The sequence below is a fragment of the Varanus komodoensis genome, unplaced genomic scaffold (assembly GCF_004798865.1).
Source record: "Varanus komodoensis strain SLA01 unplaced genomic scaffold, ASM479886v1 scaffold23, whole genome shotgun sequence".
NCBI classification, from domain to species: domain Eukaryota; kingdom Metazoa; phylum Chordata; class Lepidosauria; order Squamata; family Varanidae; genus Varanus; species Varanus komodoensis.
In genome coordinates, this window is record NW_025335627.1 from 3716498 (window position 1) to 3733860 (window position 17363).

Here is a 17363-nt window from a genome sequence, read left to right on the forward strand (position 1 = left end):
GGGATACCTGAAGGAGTGCCTTCTTCCCTATGTGCCCTCCCACCCCTTGAGATCTGAGGCAGAGAGGTCTTGCTCCTCTTTGAAGGAGATTAGGAGGGAGAGTTTCTAGAGGAGGGCCTTCTCTGTGGTGGCCCCCTCAGCTATGGAATATGCTCCCCAGAGAGGTTTGTCTGGCACTGACATTATATTCTTTTCAGCGCCAGGCAAAACCTTTTTTATTTCCCTGCTATTTTAATATTTAATTGATTTTAACTAGGGTTTTAGTATATTAATGGTTGGATGCTGTGGGGTTTGTTTTATTCTACTTATTTTTTGTAAGCCGTCCCAAGATGTTCTGTAGGGGACAGGATAGAAGAGCTTTTAATAAATAAAATAAAGAAATAATAGTCCTGTGATAATGGCAGCTGGGAAAACTGCAGTAACCAAGTTCATCCATGTGTAGTCCAATTCATATTAGAGTGTGTCTTCTTCTGTGAAAAGGAATCTGTCTGAACAGACCTGTCTCTTCTTCGCTTCTGTTGAAGGTGGATCCTGACAAGAAAAGGGAATAAATATTTTCAGATAGCTCCAAAAACATGCCCAGTGAAGGTGCAGAGAACATTTTGTATAATTCAGCAAGTTTTGAAATCCAGACCTGAACATATCTTCTGATTAGTTTGATTTAATGTGACAGGGATCAGCTTTGTTTCTTTCTAATGAATGGTTCTGAAAACACTCTGAGAAATCACCAGATATATCAAAGTCTTTTCCATGTGATTGCTGAAACCACAAAGTGCGAAGAGTTGAATCAGATGGTTGGGAGGAAATAGTTCCATAAGTTCTGTTTATGGACCTCATGGCACAGTGCTGGGCTGTGGCTCAGGAGAATCGGACAGTCTAAGTTACCTCGCAGGGTTGTTGTGAGAATAAAACAGAGAAGAGGACAGCCTCATGAACTGCCTTGCCTTCTTGCCAGAGGAAGAAAGGCAGGTTAAAATGTAATGTAATGCAACATGTAATGTGCTTTTATCAGTGCAAGACCAATGTCTATTTGAAACTCTGAATTGTGAAAAGAAAGGAATATTAACTGCTTGGAGAGGTTCCTAGGACAATGATGATATCTGGGTATTTTTGTATGCTTGAGACAGAAAACTTCAGAGCCAGATTAGATCTGACAGGAGCCCTGATAGGTGTGCATAATTTCACAGAGACTTTCCTGCATTAAGTGGGAAGTTCTGAAGGGAGAGCATAACTGTTGTAGTATACTTGCCAATTTGCTTGATCAGAGCTCATGACTGCGGGGAGAATTGAAACTACAAAGCCAAGGTCAGGATGTGGACCTGGGTCCGGGAAGTGGTTAACACTTCCCTGAGGGAGGATCAGCTCCCTGACCCCTTGAAGGAGGAGGTAATCAGGGCCATCCTAAAGAGACCTAACCTGGACCCAGAATTTGCCACTAATTATAGACCAGTGGCCAACATCCCATTGGGCAAGGTGCTCAAGTGGGTGGTGGCTGGACAACTCCAAGCTCTCTTGGAGGAAATTGACCACCTAGACCTATTCCAGTCTGGTTTCAGGCCTGGTTAGGGAATGAAACTGCCTTGGTTGCCCTACATAATGGCTTGTGCAGGGACAAGGAGAGGGAGAGGGAGAGTGTATCCCTGTTGGTTCTCTTGAATCTCTCTGCAGCTTTCAGTACCATCAACCATGGTATCCTTCTGGATAGGCTGGCTGAGTTGGGGGCTGGAGACCTTGCTTTGCACTGGTTCCACTCCTGCCTTGTGGGCTGATTCCAGAAGGTGGTGCTGTGGGATTTTGGCTCTGAGCCATGGCAGCTTTGCCATGAAATTCCACAGGGTTCCATTTTATCCCCCATGCTGTTTAACATCTACATGAAACTACTGGGAGAGGTCATCCAGAGGTTTTGGCTGTGGAGTCACCAGTATGCTGATGACACTCAGTTCTACCTCTCTTTCGCATCTAATCAGTGTCTTAACCAGTGTCTGTCCAATGTGATGGACTGGATGAGGGCCAGTAAATTGAGGCTTAATCTAGACAAGATGGAGGTCTTGTTGGCAGGTGGTTCAACTTTCTAGGTAAGTGGTCTTTGCCCTGTTCTGAACAGGGTTGCACTCACCCTAAAGGACAGGTGCGCAGTTTGGGGGTGCTCCTCAACCCAGAGCTGTCCCTGGAACTTCAGGTGGCTGCTGTGGTGAGCACTTGCCTTCAGCTTTGGCTGGTTCATCAGCTGCGCCCTTACCTGAATGAGTAGAGCCTAGCAATGGTGACCCATGGTCTGGTAACCTCCCAAATGGAGTATTGCGACATGCTCTACATGGGGCTGCCCTTGAAGATGGTCCAGATACTTCCGTTGGTCCAAAATAGAGCAGCCAGGTTGCTTGCAGGGACCAGCAGAGATGCACACACAATGCCGGTTCTTTACTGGCTGCCAATTGAAGTCCTGGCCCAATTTAAGGTGCTGGTGATAACCTATAAAGCCCAAAATGGCTTAGGACCTGGATATCTCCTTCCCTGCGTGCCTGCCTGCCCCCTATGATCTGGGTTGGAGGAGCCTCTTCAGGAGTCCTCTTTGAAGGAAATTAGGAGAATGGCTACCCAGAGAAGGGCCTTCTCTGTCATGGCGCCCTGGTTGTGGAACATGCTCCTCAGAGAAGTGTACCTGGCACTGATACTTTACTCTTCTCGGCACCAAGCCAAAACCTTTTTATTTTCCCATTATTTTAAGGCCTAATTTCTATTTTAATCGGGTTTTTATTATAGAAGTGATGCTGTGCCTTTGCTGTTGGACCATCCTGAGACTTTTAGGTATAGGATGGGATAGAACAGTTTTAAATAAATAAATAAATAAAATACATGAAACGGAATGCAGGTGCTGTCACCCTTAGACCTCTTCACAAAATGGGTGGTGTTTGTGCTGCCTCCATGCTTACAAGTAGAAGTGGGGTCTGGGTCAGCTGGATTTGCTTATTCACACATCTGATTTTCTGGCTAATGGGTGGTAAAGAAGCCAAGCCAAACCAAACCAAACATTTGTGGGCAAGAGTTTTGAGGGGTACATTATACCAACAGGGACATAAGAGTTAGGGGAACTGGACTTTTCCCAGTATTTGCCTGTTAGTTATAAACCCATATCTGAATGATATCACCACTTAGACCCTTCATCATGAAATGCTTAAATGAGACAGATGTGTCACGGCTGTTATGGTGAATATGCTCTCCCATCACCACCCGCTTTGGCAACATTGCAATTGGCCTCTTCGTGTGTGAATAGGAAGCAGGTCTTCACCTGTACAATTTCAGCAGACCTGGGCCCCACGTCTAATTGCATACTGTGTCATGTTGCATCCATGTCACAGGGAGGACTCCTTGGTACACAGACCGTCAGGGAGGCAGAGTTGGTATGGCCCTCATCTACTGGTGCAATGTGTGAAAGAAATCTAAAGAGGGGCACTATTTTGATACAGGAGAAGGAAGAAGTGTGAAGGCATGAGATGCCAAGATGATTTGAATCTATTATATTTATGTAATTATTAAAATTATGCCCATGTTGTTTCTCTCCTGAGAGAAAAACAAGCTATATATGTAATAAAATTCAGACACACCGAAGCACCTCTAGGTCTTACAGATTCTTCTGGCAGAGGTATAAACACACGTATCACTCAAATGACAGTCAGTGTGATTTATGGAATCATATGCTAAGGCAGGACCACTCACCCTCTCTCAGTCTAGCCTAGCACAGGATAAAACAATGGGGGAGAGGAAGATGTGCAGTGCCCTGAACTTCTTGAGGAATGGCAGGACAAAAAACAGAATAAATGAAGTCTTCCATTGAAATCAGTGAGATGGAAAACATTGGCTACCTTGTGCTGTTTGTCTAGGAAAGGCTATTTGTGCAGCTGACACTGTCTGCTCTTGTTGGTTTGGATCCCCACCCCTACAATGATACTTTTGCTAGGGATTGTGCTAATGTGACTGCAGGGGAAGCTTACCGAGAGGTTTCCTATTCTCCTGCTTATCATTGCTCCTCTACCCTGAGGGATGTCATCTGCTGCTACTTGACCACACAACTTTCACTGTGTGCCAGACATTTTGTATCCTGGTATTGCCCTGAAACCCACATTATTTTGGGCTTTCCTGGTGCAGAGCACCATTAGAGTCTGTTTGAATTGTATTGCCACGGCCTTGGTGTAGCTTTGTTAAAATGACAACAAGGAGACAACACAGTTTTGTTATTATGAATTTGTTTACATTTTAGCCTCTAAACATGTCAAGTTAGGTGTGCAATTCCATGTAGGCTTCGACAGAAGAAAGTTCTACAATTTCCAACATTCACTAGCCAGCAGGATTATGCTCTAAATGGGCAGAGGATCAGACTATTCATAGTGCTTTTGCACCTCCATCATCCCCATCACCACTGTTGTCTTATTTTGTGTGCCCCATACTAGCACAGACTTGATGTTTTGGAAGGCCACTATCATTGAACAAATCGGAGCAAAAATGTTTGGTGCTTACTTGATACTTAACTTTTCCATATATATTTATGTTTGGTTTTCTGCAGCCTTGGCAGTGGAAGTTCCCAGCTACCATTAGCACATTTCTGTCTGCCTCTGTGGGAGTTTCTGGACTTGATCATACTTCTAGACATTTGCTAAAGCAGAAATAGAAATCATTTCAATGCAGAGGTATTAGTAAATGGACCACAAGAGCAATGTTAATTACTCTGTAGGTGAAAAATTTCCAACCTACATGAAAATAAGCAGGCAGGAGCCCATCCTACAAATCAAACATTACATTTCTTAATCATAATCCAGAAGGCAAATAGAGTGTGGTGTGTATTTCTAGTTTCACTGAAGGCAAACAGAAACCTATTGGACAAACTGGCAGATTCTGTGCTGGCATAGACCAGCATTTCCTTTGGTTAGAAATGGATTGGAAAGGGTGGCATCTAATGCCACCTCTTCATCCCCACTCCAGCTCCTGCCCCCTAAAAATGCTCTCAAGTATCCCAAGCCCTTTGGAGCATATTGAGGGAGTTTCAGGGTGGGTGGGGAATTGCTGCTTGGCAAGTACTTCACTGAATTTCATCCTATGAACTGAGTTGGCTCCCCTGCTCCCCTTCAGCATGTTTTCAGTCAGCACATGCTGGTGTGTGAGGTCTTGGATGGAAAATATTTTCCATAGGGGATTTCCTTCATACTCTCTCAGAGGCAGAGAAATTTCTGGTTTCAGCTGTGGTCATTTGTGGGATTGGCACAACTGTTCCCATGCATGGTTTTTTTCCCCCAAAACTTGCTTTGTTGTCTCTCTAGTTCAGATGAGGAGTAAAAGATTTGGATTAGGTGGTAAAATTGCAAGAATGCAGGGTTAATTCTAAGCTCATACTTCCAACAAGCAATTGGCAAAACACCTGGATGAATTTTCATACAGACATTTTCTAAGAGTTGCACACTGCAGAAATGACACTGAGCACACTTAATAATGGAAAAACAAGGAAAAGGAAGACTTAACAGACTGATTCATCCCTTATTTAGTTCCATGTGAGAGCCAGTGTGACACAGTGGTTAAAGTGCTAAACTGGGATTCAGCAGTTCTTTGTGTAATTCCCATTCACCTATGAAGCTCACTAGGTGACTTTGAACTAGAAACTTACTCTCTACCTAACCACCTCATGGGATTGTTGTGCAAATAAAGTAGAGGAGAGAATTATGGAAGTCACACTGGAGTCTTTTTTGAAAAAAAGATGAGCTGTGAATATAATAAATAAATAAGCAAGCCCAACTCCACAAAACCTATTTCACAGTACTCAATATATTTTTTTACAGTGTAGCAAATGCAGCTAGCTGCATGTTAGATTAAACCATGCTATTATAATTATTGTTAACTCTATTTCATATTGAATATTATTTGTATTTGAAATGCTGCTGTAAACTACCCAGAGACCTTTGACTGTTGGGCAGCATAGAAATTAAAAGTAAGTATGAGAAAGATTAAGGATGATGATGATGACGGAGGAACTCCTGAGGCCAATTCTCAACCCTTCTTCAGAAGATGGCTGCCTGTACTCTCTCCAGAAACTGCGGTTTTAGAATCTACTGTAGACAGTGATTCATTTTCATGGGAATGCTTCCTGCTTTTCTGGGTCACTAAACTAAACAGTTGATGTGGATGTTGACAAAATTCCATATGGTCTGCAACTAACTAATTTATGACTCTCTGTTCCTGTACAATCATCTCTGGCGCCTGATCAGTTCAAAGGCCATGTGTGAAAAATCAGTCAAGTACAGGTTGGGAGGATTTTCTGGGGGCTTCTGGAAACCGTATCGGGAACTCAAATGCCTCAATAATGTCCAAGCCTGACACTCATCCAGATGCAGTGAAAAACTTACTCTATTTTTAATCTGGAAAGGCAGTAAGCGTCCTGGGATAAAAATATTAAATTGTTGTAGCATTAACAGAAATGGTAAGTGTGTGTTATAAAGAAAAAGCAAATAGCATGTACTGTAATTGCAGGCTTCCCTATAATTATTTTGGAGCTGAAGAGCAGAGTAGTAAAAGCTGTAAATCAGGAAGTATAAGTGGAATAATCATGGTTTGTTCCTTAAACTGCCGAGAGCTCTTGTAATATGGTAACTAATTATGGCACCCCCAGAGCTTGCTTGGTGCATGGCATTATGGCAAAAAGGCGCTCCACCAGCATAGCTTCAGATACACTTGTGAAGAGCGTCACAGGCACTCCTGTCCAGTGGTTCACCTGTGGAAGCAGCCAGGGAAGCCCCCAAGAAAGGTGCTTGGGCCAGGGGGGTGCGATTGTTCTTCAAAATGCACGGGTGGAGGGATGCCCCTCTCTGCCCTGGCTGGAGCGAACTGGTAGGACTTTGAATGCAGAGGTAGATTTGCTGCTTCACTCATCATCCATCTATCCATCCATCCCAACCCCACTTAGGATTGCATACAAGTGTGGCCTAGAAACCAGGGCATTTCCAGTGCAGATCTCCTCAGATGCAAACTCACTAGGCCCCATTTGCTATGGGAGATAATGTGCCTTCCTGTTGAGGGTTTTGGTGTAAGGATTACACAGACAATGTGTGTGAAGTATTATAAATACAGTACCTGTAATGGGCTCTATGTATGCCAAAAAGATGCTGGAGTCTAGACATACAGTATTCTATGACATACTTTGAATCTGAGTTCTAAATACATTTTAGGAGTAAATAATTCAATTTCCTCCTGTGTGTCTTCTGCCTTTTTTTCTGGCACAGTTCACTTGATAAATACGGTTATTATATTTTTTTCAAAGAGACCTGAAAGGCAAGATTGAAAAAGAAAGCACAAAGCGAGAACTATTGTCCACTCAGTCTCAAATAAATGAAACTCACTGCATCCACTGCCTGCAGCCCTTCAAGTTCCTGGTAAACAGCAAGCGGCAATGTTTAGACTGTCAGTTGTACACCTGCAAGAACTGCAGCCGTTTCAACAAAAGGGAGCAAGGTTGGGTGTGTGATCCATGTCGCTTATCCAGGTAAGGCTGGGCTAGAGGACTCACAAGGGAGATCAAGCTAAATATCAGAATGGGGAATGTCTACATCCAGATACATTCTAGGCCACAATACTTCACCTTTTAATTGTCTAAAGTAAGGAGAATTGTAAAGGTTGTTACAGTGGTACCTCGGTTCACGAATGCCTCAGTACACGATCAAATCAGTTCACTAACAACCATTTCAGAAAAAAATTGCGTCCATTCGTGAACTCCTCATTGGGTGACAACCATGATCGTGGCCATATTCCCACACAAGCATGATCGCGATTACGCCCATCTTCCCCGCTTGTGGTCACAGACAGACCTGTGGTCACTTGCTGTGAAGCTTTTTTGTGTGCTTTTTAGCACACACAGTCGTGTAAAGTATTATTCAATAATAATATTGAATAATGGCTCCAAAGAAAGTCCAGAACAAGCATGGTGGTAAAAAGAATGTGCAGAATGGTAATGAATGTGACCAGAACGTGCAGATTTTTCACCAAAATTGACCCTGCAGCTAAGAGTCAGAGGAAACCCCTGAAGGAGATCTCCCTGATGTCCTTATGGAGAGTAACTCTCCCTCCAAATAATAACCTCCCCCCCCCCACACCTAGGTTAGTGTTCTCTACTGTACTTTGTTACTTTCTTGTTTTTTGTGACTTTGTTTCAAATTTTTGTGATTAAAAAAATTACAGAACAGATTAACCTTATTCACATTGAACCTTATAGGCAAATTTGACTTGGTTCGCAATCAAAATCGGTTCATGACCACGTTTGTAGGGGTCAGAATGGATTAACTTTATTTACATTGAATCTTATGGGGAAATTTGACTTGGTTCACAACCAGTTCGGGTCGCGACCAGAATTGTGGAACGAATTAAGTTTGTGAACCGTGGTACCACTGTATTGCTATGTTATAATCTCATGCTTCTTCCACAAGGCTCAGGCTAACATATATGCTCTATAACCTTTTATCCTAAGATAGCTTAGGCTGAGAAATGGTGATTGCCTCAAGGCCACATGGCCAAGGCATGACCCTGTCTCCTTAATCAAGGCCTAGCAGCTAATATCCCAGACTTCTGCTTCACCAGGCCCCTGGCCTCTGCCTGCTCTAACGCTCTCTGTTCAGCTAACAAACTGCCTTGAAGAGGCTTCGTTTGGTGAATTGGTCACCCATCATTGAAAATGGGCAAATATTTAGCACAATGTAGAAAATTTCTAATGAGTGAGATGCTATATTTTAATAGGTAAGTAGGGCAAAGTTTGCCCAGCATAGCACACACGTATAGTGGTATAGAAGCACCTGTAATAATGTTTTGCAAAGCATTCTCCAAGATTTGATTTGGCCTGAAAAGTTGTGATGGGGACAGGATTTGAAATGGCCCTTAGTCCCAGCTTCTTACAGTTTACTTTTGTTCACAGCCACTACTTACTTTCCCTCCAGCACACATTCCCCCACTTCAGTTTCTGGATCACCCCTGGCCAGAGATCATGTACCAGTATGATGATGTAGCCAGTTAGATCTAACCTAATCACTAGGGGCAAAAAACCCCATGAGGCTGCTTTTGTACTGACCAGATGGACAATCCTAGCTAAACATAGGAATCAAAGCATTTCTCAGCCCATTTGCAATAGATTTTGAACAATTACCAGAAGGAGGGCTTGATGGTTTTTTTCATAGAATTTGGCCCTCCCTTAATGGCTCAGCACCAGTCTTTATTATCCCCAGTTCCCATGAGTTGGTTTCTAAATCCTCCCTTTCACCTACAATACTTTAGAGGTAAATATGTACTCATTAGTGGTATGTATGGAACCCAAATGTAGGGGGAAGCACTGGGCTTCAATGTTGGCCATGGCATGCTATGGCTGGGCTAGTCCTTGCCTTTGATATCTGCATATGGAACAGCAGCAACATTCAGAAGAATCCTCACACGGGAGATGCTGCTTGGGTACAGGGCTTCCGTTTCGGATGTCAGCACTTGATGTGTGGATGGGGGAGGAGGGGCTAGTCCAACAACATCTGCATCAGAGGTGTGGGCATCCAGGAGGGCCTTCTGTGTGAGAACGTCATGCGCATAAGTAATGCGTTCAGAGAGCCACGAAGCACACTCGAAAGCTGATCACTGGGAAAATTTTAATTGATTGAACACTGGGGATAATCCATGCTGACCTAAGTTTATACAGACTCTGCTTCTTATCTTGGACAGGATTGTGGAGACTGGAACTCTGGAGTGGTACTATGAGCACGTGAGATCTCGTTTTAAGCAATTTGGAAGTGCCAAAGTCATGCAATCTCTTTATGGAAGGATGAAAATGAATCCTACCTTTCTTGGCATGGGCAAGGGCCTTGGTGAGAGCTTCTCAGTAACTTTTTATGTCTCCCTTGGTAGATTTTGCAAAATACTGAGTATTGACTTAACTGTTCACTAATCACTATAATTATTTCTGAGTAATCACAGTCTATTCCCACAAATTTGGAATGAGTGACATGGCTTCCAAGCCAAAACATGTGGTTTGCTGGCTGGCTTGCTTCCCAGCACCTTGTTTTTAGAAATTAATCACCATTGGTGAGTAGTTTGGAAAAAGTGTACTGCGATGAGCTGTTTGCCCTTTCACTTAATACTAAAATTAGAGGCATCCTCTTCAAAGTTAGCAGCAGTTGGTTTAGAATTAATGTAGAACATTTTTGGAGAAATGGACCATTGGTTGCAACTACTGATCACAATCAATCCCTTGTTTAGAGATGTTATTCATACTGTAGCTATTCAAAGTGATGTTAGATCATGCTGCCACATCTGAATCTGGTCTCAACTGAAGAAAGGGCACTGAGTTATGTAGTTGATGTAGCTATGCAACAACATGACTGTTCTTGGAGTTTCCAGGTGAGTTTTCTGCTCCAAATAATGTACTGTACTCTCTTGGTTATATAAATAATTGCCATTTAGACTGGATTTTAAAAATTTGACAAGGACCTCTTCACCCATTCAAACAATACTGGGGATCACTGCCTGTCTTCCAGCACAAGGAATGCCCACTGGAAGTACTTCTGTAACCGTGCAGAGCAGACCTGGTGTTTGTGGATATGATTCTGATGCAAATCAAAATTTCCTAAATAAGGAGAATAGCATTTGGTATGGAGGGAAATAGAAGAGCAGCAGAAATTGGGAAATAGAAGAGCAGCAGACTGCTCACCCCGACACGCACACACACACACACCACCCCATAGGTGTTCCTTGACAAAATTTAAAGAAATTGGTGTTTTGACTATGGATTTCTGTTGGTCAACCTAGTTTGTTGCTGAGTTGAGATGATGGTACTCTGGAACATCATCACCAGAGACCAGGTGTGGGAATTTGAAGTCCAACAATATCTAGAAGGCCAATGGCGCTCCATCCTTGTAATAAATTAGCACCACTAGAGACAGACTAATGGGGCCTTTCCTGTAAGTCTCTTTAATTCAGGGCCTTACCAGTGTGTTTTTGCTTCATGGACTGCTCAATTTGAAATTCATGGACTTCAGTACTAGATAAGCAGATAGGGTCCAGAGATGTTCTTGAGCTTGTGGCTTCAAAAACTTTCTGTAAGAGCTTGTCCAGCCTCTTGTTTAAGCTGAAGCAAAAGCACTGCTATAGAATTTACCAATTTAGTACTCTAAGAACTGTTGTACAAGCAGCTTGTGCTCACAGTTTCCTGATTTCCACTTTGGATCCTACCCAGAATTACCACTGGGCAGTTGGAACATGCTGATTTCCTGCTGGCTTTCCTTAGGTACTCTGACCTCCAGTATCCTGACAATTAAAGATTCTCCAAAGTAGCTGAAGATTACTGACATATGCCCTGTTCTGCCTCTTGATTTTATCATTTATTTACCATTTTATGTCTATCAGAGAGTTATGCTGCAGGTCAACCCATTATAACATTATGGAGTCATTATTTCATGAAGACTTTGAACACGTTTGGCACATCCTGCCAAGTACCTTACTGCAGGATACAGAACCTCGTTCAATCACAAAGCATGATTCCATTTCAGAGAAATACTTGTGATGGGTAGAGCCAAAAGCAGAAGGGGCAAAGCCAAAAAATACTGGCATATTTTAACTTAAAGACCTTTTTGCCAGTAACTAAGTCTTTAAAAAAGTCTTTTAGAATGGAGGAAAAAACTGCACAAAAATGGGTAGGATCAAAGGAAAGAGCTGTAACCTTCTTGGGGTGGTGATGGGGGCTCTTGGGGACTCAGGATCTACACCCTTTCATTATTCAGCCCTGTGCTGTCCATTTGCTTGGGTAAACAGTTTCTTTGTCCAAGAATTTTAAAATAAGTGCACAAAATAGATGGTGCCAGAAACCCACAGTTCAGCAGTATTAGAAGCAAACAAAATCTCGCAACATTTTTAGCAAGCTTTTGAGTTTTTAGAACTCCTTGACAGACTGGATGTTAAGCAAAGTAAGAGTTAGAGGAAAAGTGAGGGGAAGAGGGGAGGGCAGCTCAAATATTAAGCTATATTTTGTAGCTAATGTGTTGTTTTAAAGCTCCTAGAGACAGATACTTTAGTCATTATATTGCATGTCACAGCAGTACACTGTGGGTTCCAAAATTTGCTGGAACCTGTGCTGAGAGAATGTTGCTTCCATTTTCTGTAAACAGCCTTAATTGAAGGTTGTGAGAATCACATATAAACCTGGACCAATATGTTTTTAGGAGTAACCAACTGAGTGGTTAACCCAACAAGAAACCATGTTGGTTTAGTTGCTAAATAATTTATTGAACCAGGTTTCTGTGCCAGGCTCACAGTTATTTACAGAAAGTAGAAGCACGGGCAGCATGTGTTCCCATACTAGGCAAGGATTAAATAACCCAAGATTTGCTGCCATGATGTACAAACTTTCTGAAGCACTGTCTCTCCCTCTCTCTCTCCCTCACACACACACAAAGCCATGTGCACATACACACCTTTTCCACATATTTGGTTGAATCAAATCGCTGAACAATAACCTGGCCAAGAGGTGGCAATGTTAAGCAATTTTACAGGTTTCAGGTGGGAAATATAACTTGTGGTTTACAACACTTAAGTGACACTGGGAAACTTTTGGCTTGGGAAATACAGCCAGATTGTATTAAGAAAGCTGCTTCTGTGGATCTTCCAAGTTTTCAGCATACAGGTGGTCCCTAGATTATGGGCAAGTTCTGTTCCTGAGAGTGGCCTTAAGTCAATTTTTTATGTAAGTTGGATCACACGAATAAGCCAAATGTTTGGCCAAGTATATGTATATATTTTACATTTCTATGCATATAGAAACACTTCCATATTCACTAAAAACATCTTAACCCCACACGGCATTATAATTACTCTATTATTATAGAGTAATAATAAAGTTACAGGTACTGAAGAGACAGAGAGAGAATCTATATGTATGTGTGTAGCTATACAGTATTGTAAAAACAATTACAACAAATGGTTCTTAAAGCAGTTTAGAACATTCTTGAGGTATCATCATGCCTAACATTAACTATAAGCACCTCAAAGGCTGTCACAAAGAGGAAGGTCAAGATCTCTTCTTGCTGATGCCAGAGTGTAGGACATGGAATAATCAATTCAAGCTACAACAACCCAAATTCAGACTGGACATCAGGAAAAGCTTCCTCACTGTCAGAGCAATATGGCAGTGGAACCAGCTGCCTGGAGAGGTGGTGGGCTCTCCCATGCTGGAGGCATTCAAAAAGAAACTGGACTGCCATCTGAGTGGGATGGTGTAACTTGGTGTTGTGCAACAGCAGGGGCTTGGACTCTGTCACATAGTTCCCTAGAGATATTCACAGGTTTTTTTTAGAGATGTTTGTATAGGGTTTATGGCAGACATAAGTATGGGTTGTTCCTAACTTAGGGTCTACCTGTAATGTGCTGGTTCCTGTTGATGGTTTCTGAAGGAGAGTTGCATCATTGGCCTCCATTTATTTGTTTAGGATTTTTCTAGGCCGTCCAATCACTTCTGTCTCTGGATGGCTCACAACAATCTAACACATTTCTTTGAGAAAATGGTCTTACATTACTTTGATATGATATCATATATGAAATGGGATTATTCACATTAGATCATGCTTTATTTGTGCTTTGACTGGGACTAGTTTTCTGAATAGTTAACTAATGAAAATCTAAATAGTCACCATGCCTCCAATTTTGGCATACTGACATGGCTGAGACAGAATTCTGTGCAAGGCCAAGACCAATCCAACATTTTACTATAACTTATCAGATGTGCTGCATTTGTACTAATGCAACTCATTTCAGGCTGAAATAATCATAGGTTGACATGCGGTTATCCACAGTTATGAGTTATCCCCAGTTCTGTACCTTATTCTTGCATGCCCTTTGCTGGTATGGATCAGCCCATGACTGCTGGGTCAGTGTAAAACTATGATGCTTGTGTAATATTACAAGTGAGATGTTGGTGTCTCAGTAGCCATTCTACTACATTATTCTAATTGCTTTGCCAGCAAATTGTCGTAATGAGAAAGACCACTGTATTAAAAACAAACACCTGACACAATATAACTGTACATCCTAAGAACAATTTTACATACAAAGGCAGTTGATTGAAATGGATATCTGGTGCAAGAAGAAATACCTAGAATCATAACTGTACGGATAATTAGAAAAGCATCAGCTCTAAGCATTTGCTCAAGAATGAAGCTGCATGTAGCAATATGCTTGTTGACAGTCAAAATTTAACTGGGGATTAAAGTTCACAGTAGGTGTTACTATTTTCAGTTGTCTTTACTAAAACTGAATAGAGGAAGATTCAGGACAAATAAATCTTCGGCTGATCTATCAGCTGCGTCCCTACCTGGAGGAGAACTACCTAGCAACAGTGACACACGCATTGGTTACTTCCCGTTTGGATTACTGTAACATGCTCTACGTGGGGCTGCCCTTGAAGACAGTCTGGATACTTCAGATGGTGCAAAATAGAGCTGCCAGGATGCTGTCAGGGACTGGTCATTATTCTCATATAACCCCAGTCCTCTATCAGCTCCATTGGCTTCCCATCAAAGTCCTGGCTCAATTCAAGGTGCTGGTTATTACCTATAAAGCCCTAAACATATTGGGACCAGGATACCTAAAGGAACACCTTTTTCCCGCATGCCCTCCCCTTAAGATTGCCAGCAGAGGCCCTCCTCTGGGAACCCTCTTTGAAAGAGGTTAGGAGTACTCGGAGGGGGGCCTTCTCTGCGGTGGCGCCCCAACTATGGAATGCGCTCCCCAGAGAGTTCTGCCTGGCGCTGTCATTATATGTTTTTCAGCGCCAGGTCAAGACCTTTTTATTTGGCCAGTATTTTAACACATAATTTTAATTGTGATATGACTTATTTATATTTTAAATGATGCTCAGCATGGAATAGTTAATTTATTTTATTCTGAAATAATGTTGTAAGCCATCCAGAGATGACAGTAACGGACAGCATACATTTTTTAAAAAATAAATAAAAATAAATAATAGTAAATAACAGGAAGTAGTTTTTTACAGAGCACACTGTTTAACTGTGGAATTCTTTATCACAAGATGAAGCTCTGGGGACCAGTTCTGAAAACCTTAAAAGGGAATTAGGCAATCATGGAGGAGAAGGTGATGAGGACGTGATCCAGTGGGGTTTGTCTTCTGTATTTGTGATTTTACATGAATCCTTAAGGGAGTAATTGCTAATTTCTGAGGTCTTCATCATACTTAGTATTGTATAGTTTAACTGAATTTTATTTTACCCACTAACTTCCTCTTATTCTAGGTCTTCATGACAGAGTGTACAGCTTGCCAAACATTAACAGTAAGTTGCTTTTTTGTTGTTACAAACAAAAACAAACAATCTTTGAAAAAGTTATGCAGTGAAGGGACATTAGAATGTTGGCTGGTTTGCAGGGTAAGCTTTATGAGGAGAGACTGAGGGAGCTGGGTCTTTTCGGGCTTGAGAGGAGGAGACTCAGAGGGGACCTGCTAGTGACATACAGGTACATGAGGGAGTGCCACAAAGAGGTGGGTCATGACCTTTTTCTGCCTGCAGTGAAGGGCAGGATGCATTCCAATGGAGCAAAGCTCAGGGAACCAAGATTCAAGGTGAATGCCAGGAACTACTTCCTGACAGTTAGGACCCCGAGGGTCTGGAATAGGCTTCCATGGGAGGTGGGATATGGTGGACATGCACATGATAGGTATTTCATGAGCAGAGCCGTGGGTCAGACTAGATGGCCCGGGAAGCCCCTTCTGACTAGCTCTGTTTCTATGTTTCTTCTTCGTGGCCTCTGTGCATCACACATATGGGTACTGCGTCTGCGCAGTGCCTGTGGCCGGAAGATTGTCAGCTAACTGTTTTTGGCAGGAAGCTCCTCTCCCCCTCCCCCCTGTGGCCTCTAAAGAGCGGAGCGTCCACCATTTTGTTTAGTCTTTGCAACCGCCGTTCGCTGTGCCTCATGCCGCTTTCGACTTTCGCTTCGACCGTTACCTTGCTCTCGATTGTCCTTCTATTTTCCCAGATTATTCTCCTTGCTCCCAGTTCATTGTTCCGCGTAGCTTTCTCCTGTTATTCCTTCTTTTTCGATCTATCTATCTATCTATCTATCTATCTATCTAAATATATATATATATATATATATATATATATATATATATATATATACACACTTACCCTCTGCACTGTCTCTCTCTCCTTCTTTTCTGCGATGGCGCAGCGAGTGGCTTTCCGCAAATGCACGGATTGTGGGTCAAAAAATGGCACCAACTGACCTGCATGACCTATGCTTCCTCTGCCTGGGCGAGGGGCATAGGACGGATAAATGCGCACATTGCCTGGTCTTCTCCAAGCAGGCCAGGAAGAATCGCGAAAATCGCCTCTGGAGACTCCTTTGGGATCAGGCCCTAATGCAATCAGACCCGCTTATTGCCATCCCAGAACCTGGCTCCGCTTCTGTGGCCCTACCCTCACGGCCTTCGGATGAAGGTGCGTCTGCTTCGGTGGCTCCTTCTGCTTCACCTAAAAAGAAGCACGAGAAGTGGAAGCATGCCGAATCCGAGAAGTTGGCAGGCCATAAAAAGGCCAGGAAGGAAAACATCTCCAAGCCTCCAAAGAAGCCCAGGAATTCGGACCGTCCGGACCGTCCCCGACATCGGGACTCAGAACCGACGGGCCCCTCGGTACCGGTGGTGCTTACGGTACCGACTCCGCCCGAACCAGTCCTTCAGGAGGCTATGCGGGTTACCCCTCAAGGGTCTCCCCACCGTGTGGTTGACCTCCCGCCTTCCAACTCTACGGGGCTCGATATCCGACGGGGAAATCCAAGACTCCCTCACTAGGGCGAGGTCACCAACACCCATGCCCGCGGTCACCATGGAAGTGGACGTTGGACTGTCCCCACTGGGGAGCCGGAGGAGCCGCTCTGCAGAGCAATGTCCGGAGAGCTGGCGTCGCCCCTACTATCATACTTGGGGTGATCCGCTCTCCGTAGGATACTACCCTGCTCCCAGGGCATGATCCTCTCCTCCATCCCGTGATTGACTGCGCTCAACGGATCCGACGCGGGCGTCACCTCAATCCCCACAGGATAGAAGCAGCCGTTCCTTCTCCCCGGCGGAGTCGTCATCTTTGGCCCCACCCTACTACGGTGCCGATTCGGCCAACTTGGAGGCCGACTCAACCTCCCCGGACCTTACCGTGACATCCCAGGGTGCTGTGTCGCCTGACGAGTCCCACGTCTCCTTCGCGGAGCTGATGTCTAGACTTGTCCAGTCCCTTGACATCGACGCCGTCCAGCGCCCGGAACCGATGACAGACAAGTTCTATGATGTTGTCCGCAGGGAGCAG

The 17363-nt window shown here is 43.4% G+C and overlaps 1 protein-coding gene across 1 annotated transcript in view; it reads left to right on the plus strand.

The window, feature by feature from the left end:
* Positions 1-17363, plus strand: part of MLPH (melanophilin) — a 79948-nt gene that overhangs the window by 13470 nt on the left and 49115 nt on the right. The window contains exons 3-5 of the mRNA XM_044432142.1: positions 7298-7519; positions 9724-9866; positions 15297-15335. Coding sequence (XP_044288077.1) covers positions 7298-7519; positions 9724-9866; positions 15297-15335 — 404 coding nt within the window. The remainder of the gene's footprint in view (positions 1-7297; positions 7520-9723; positions 9867-15296; positions 15336-17363) is intronic.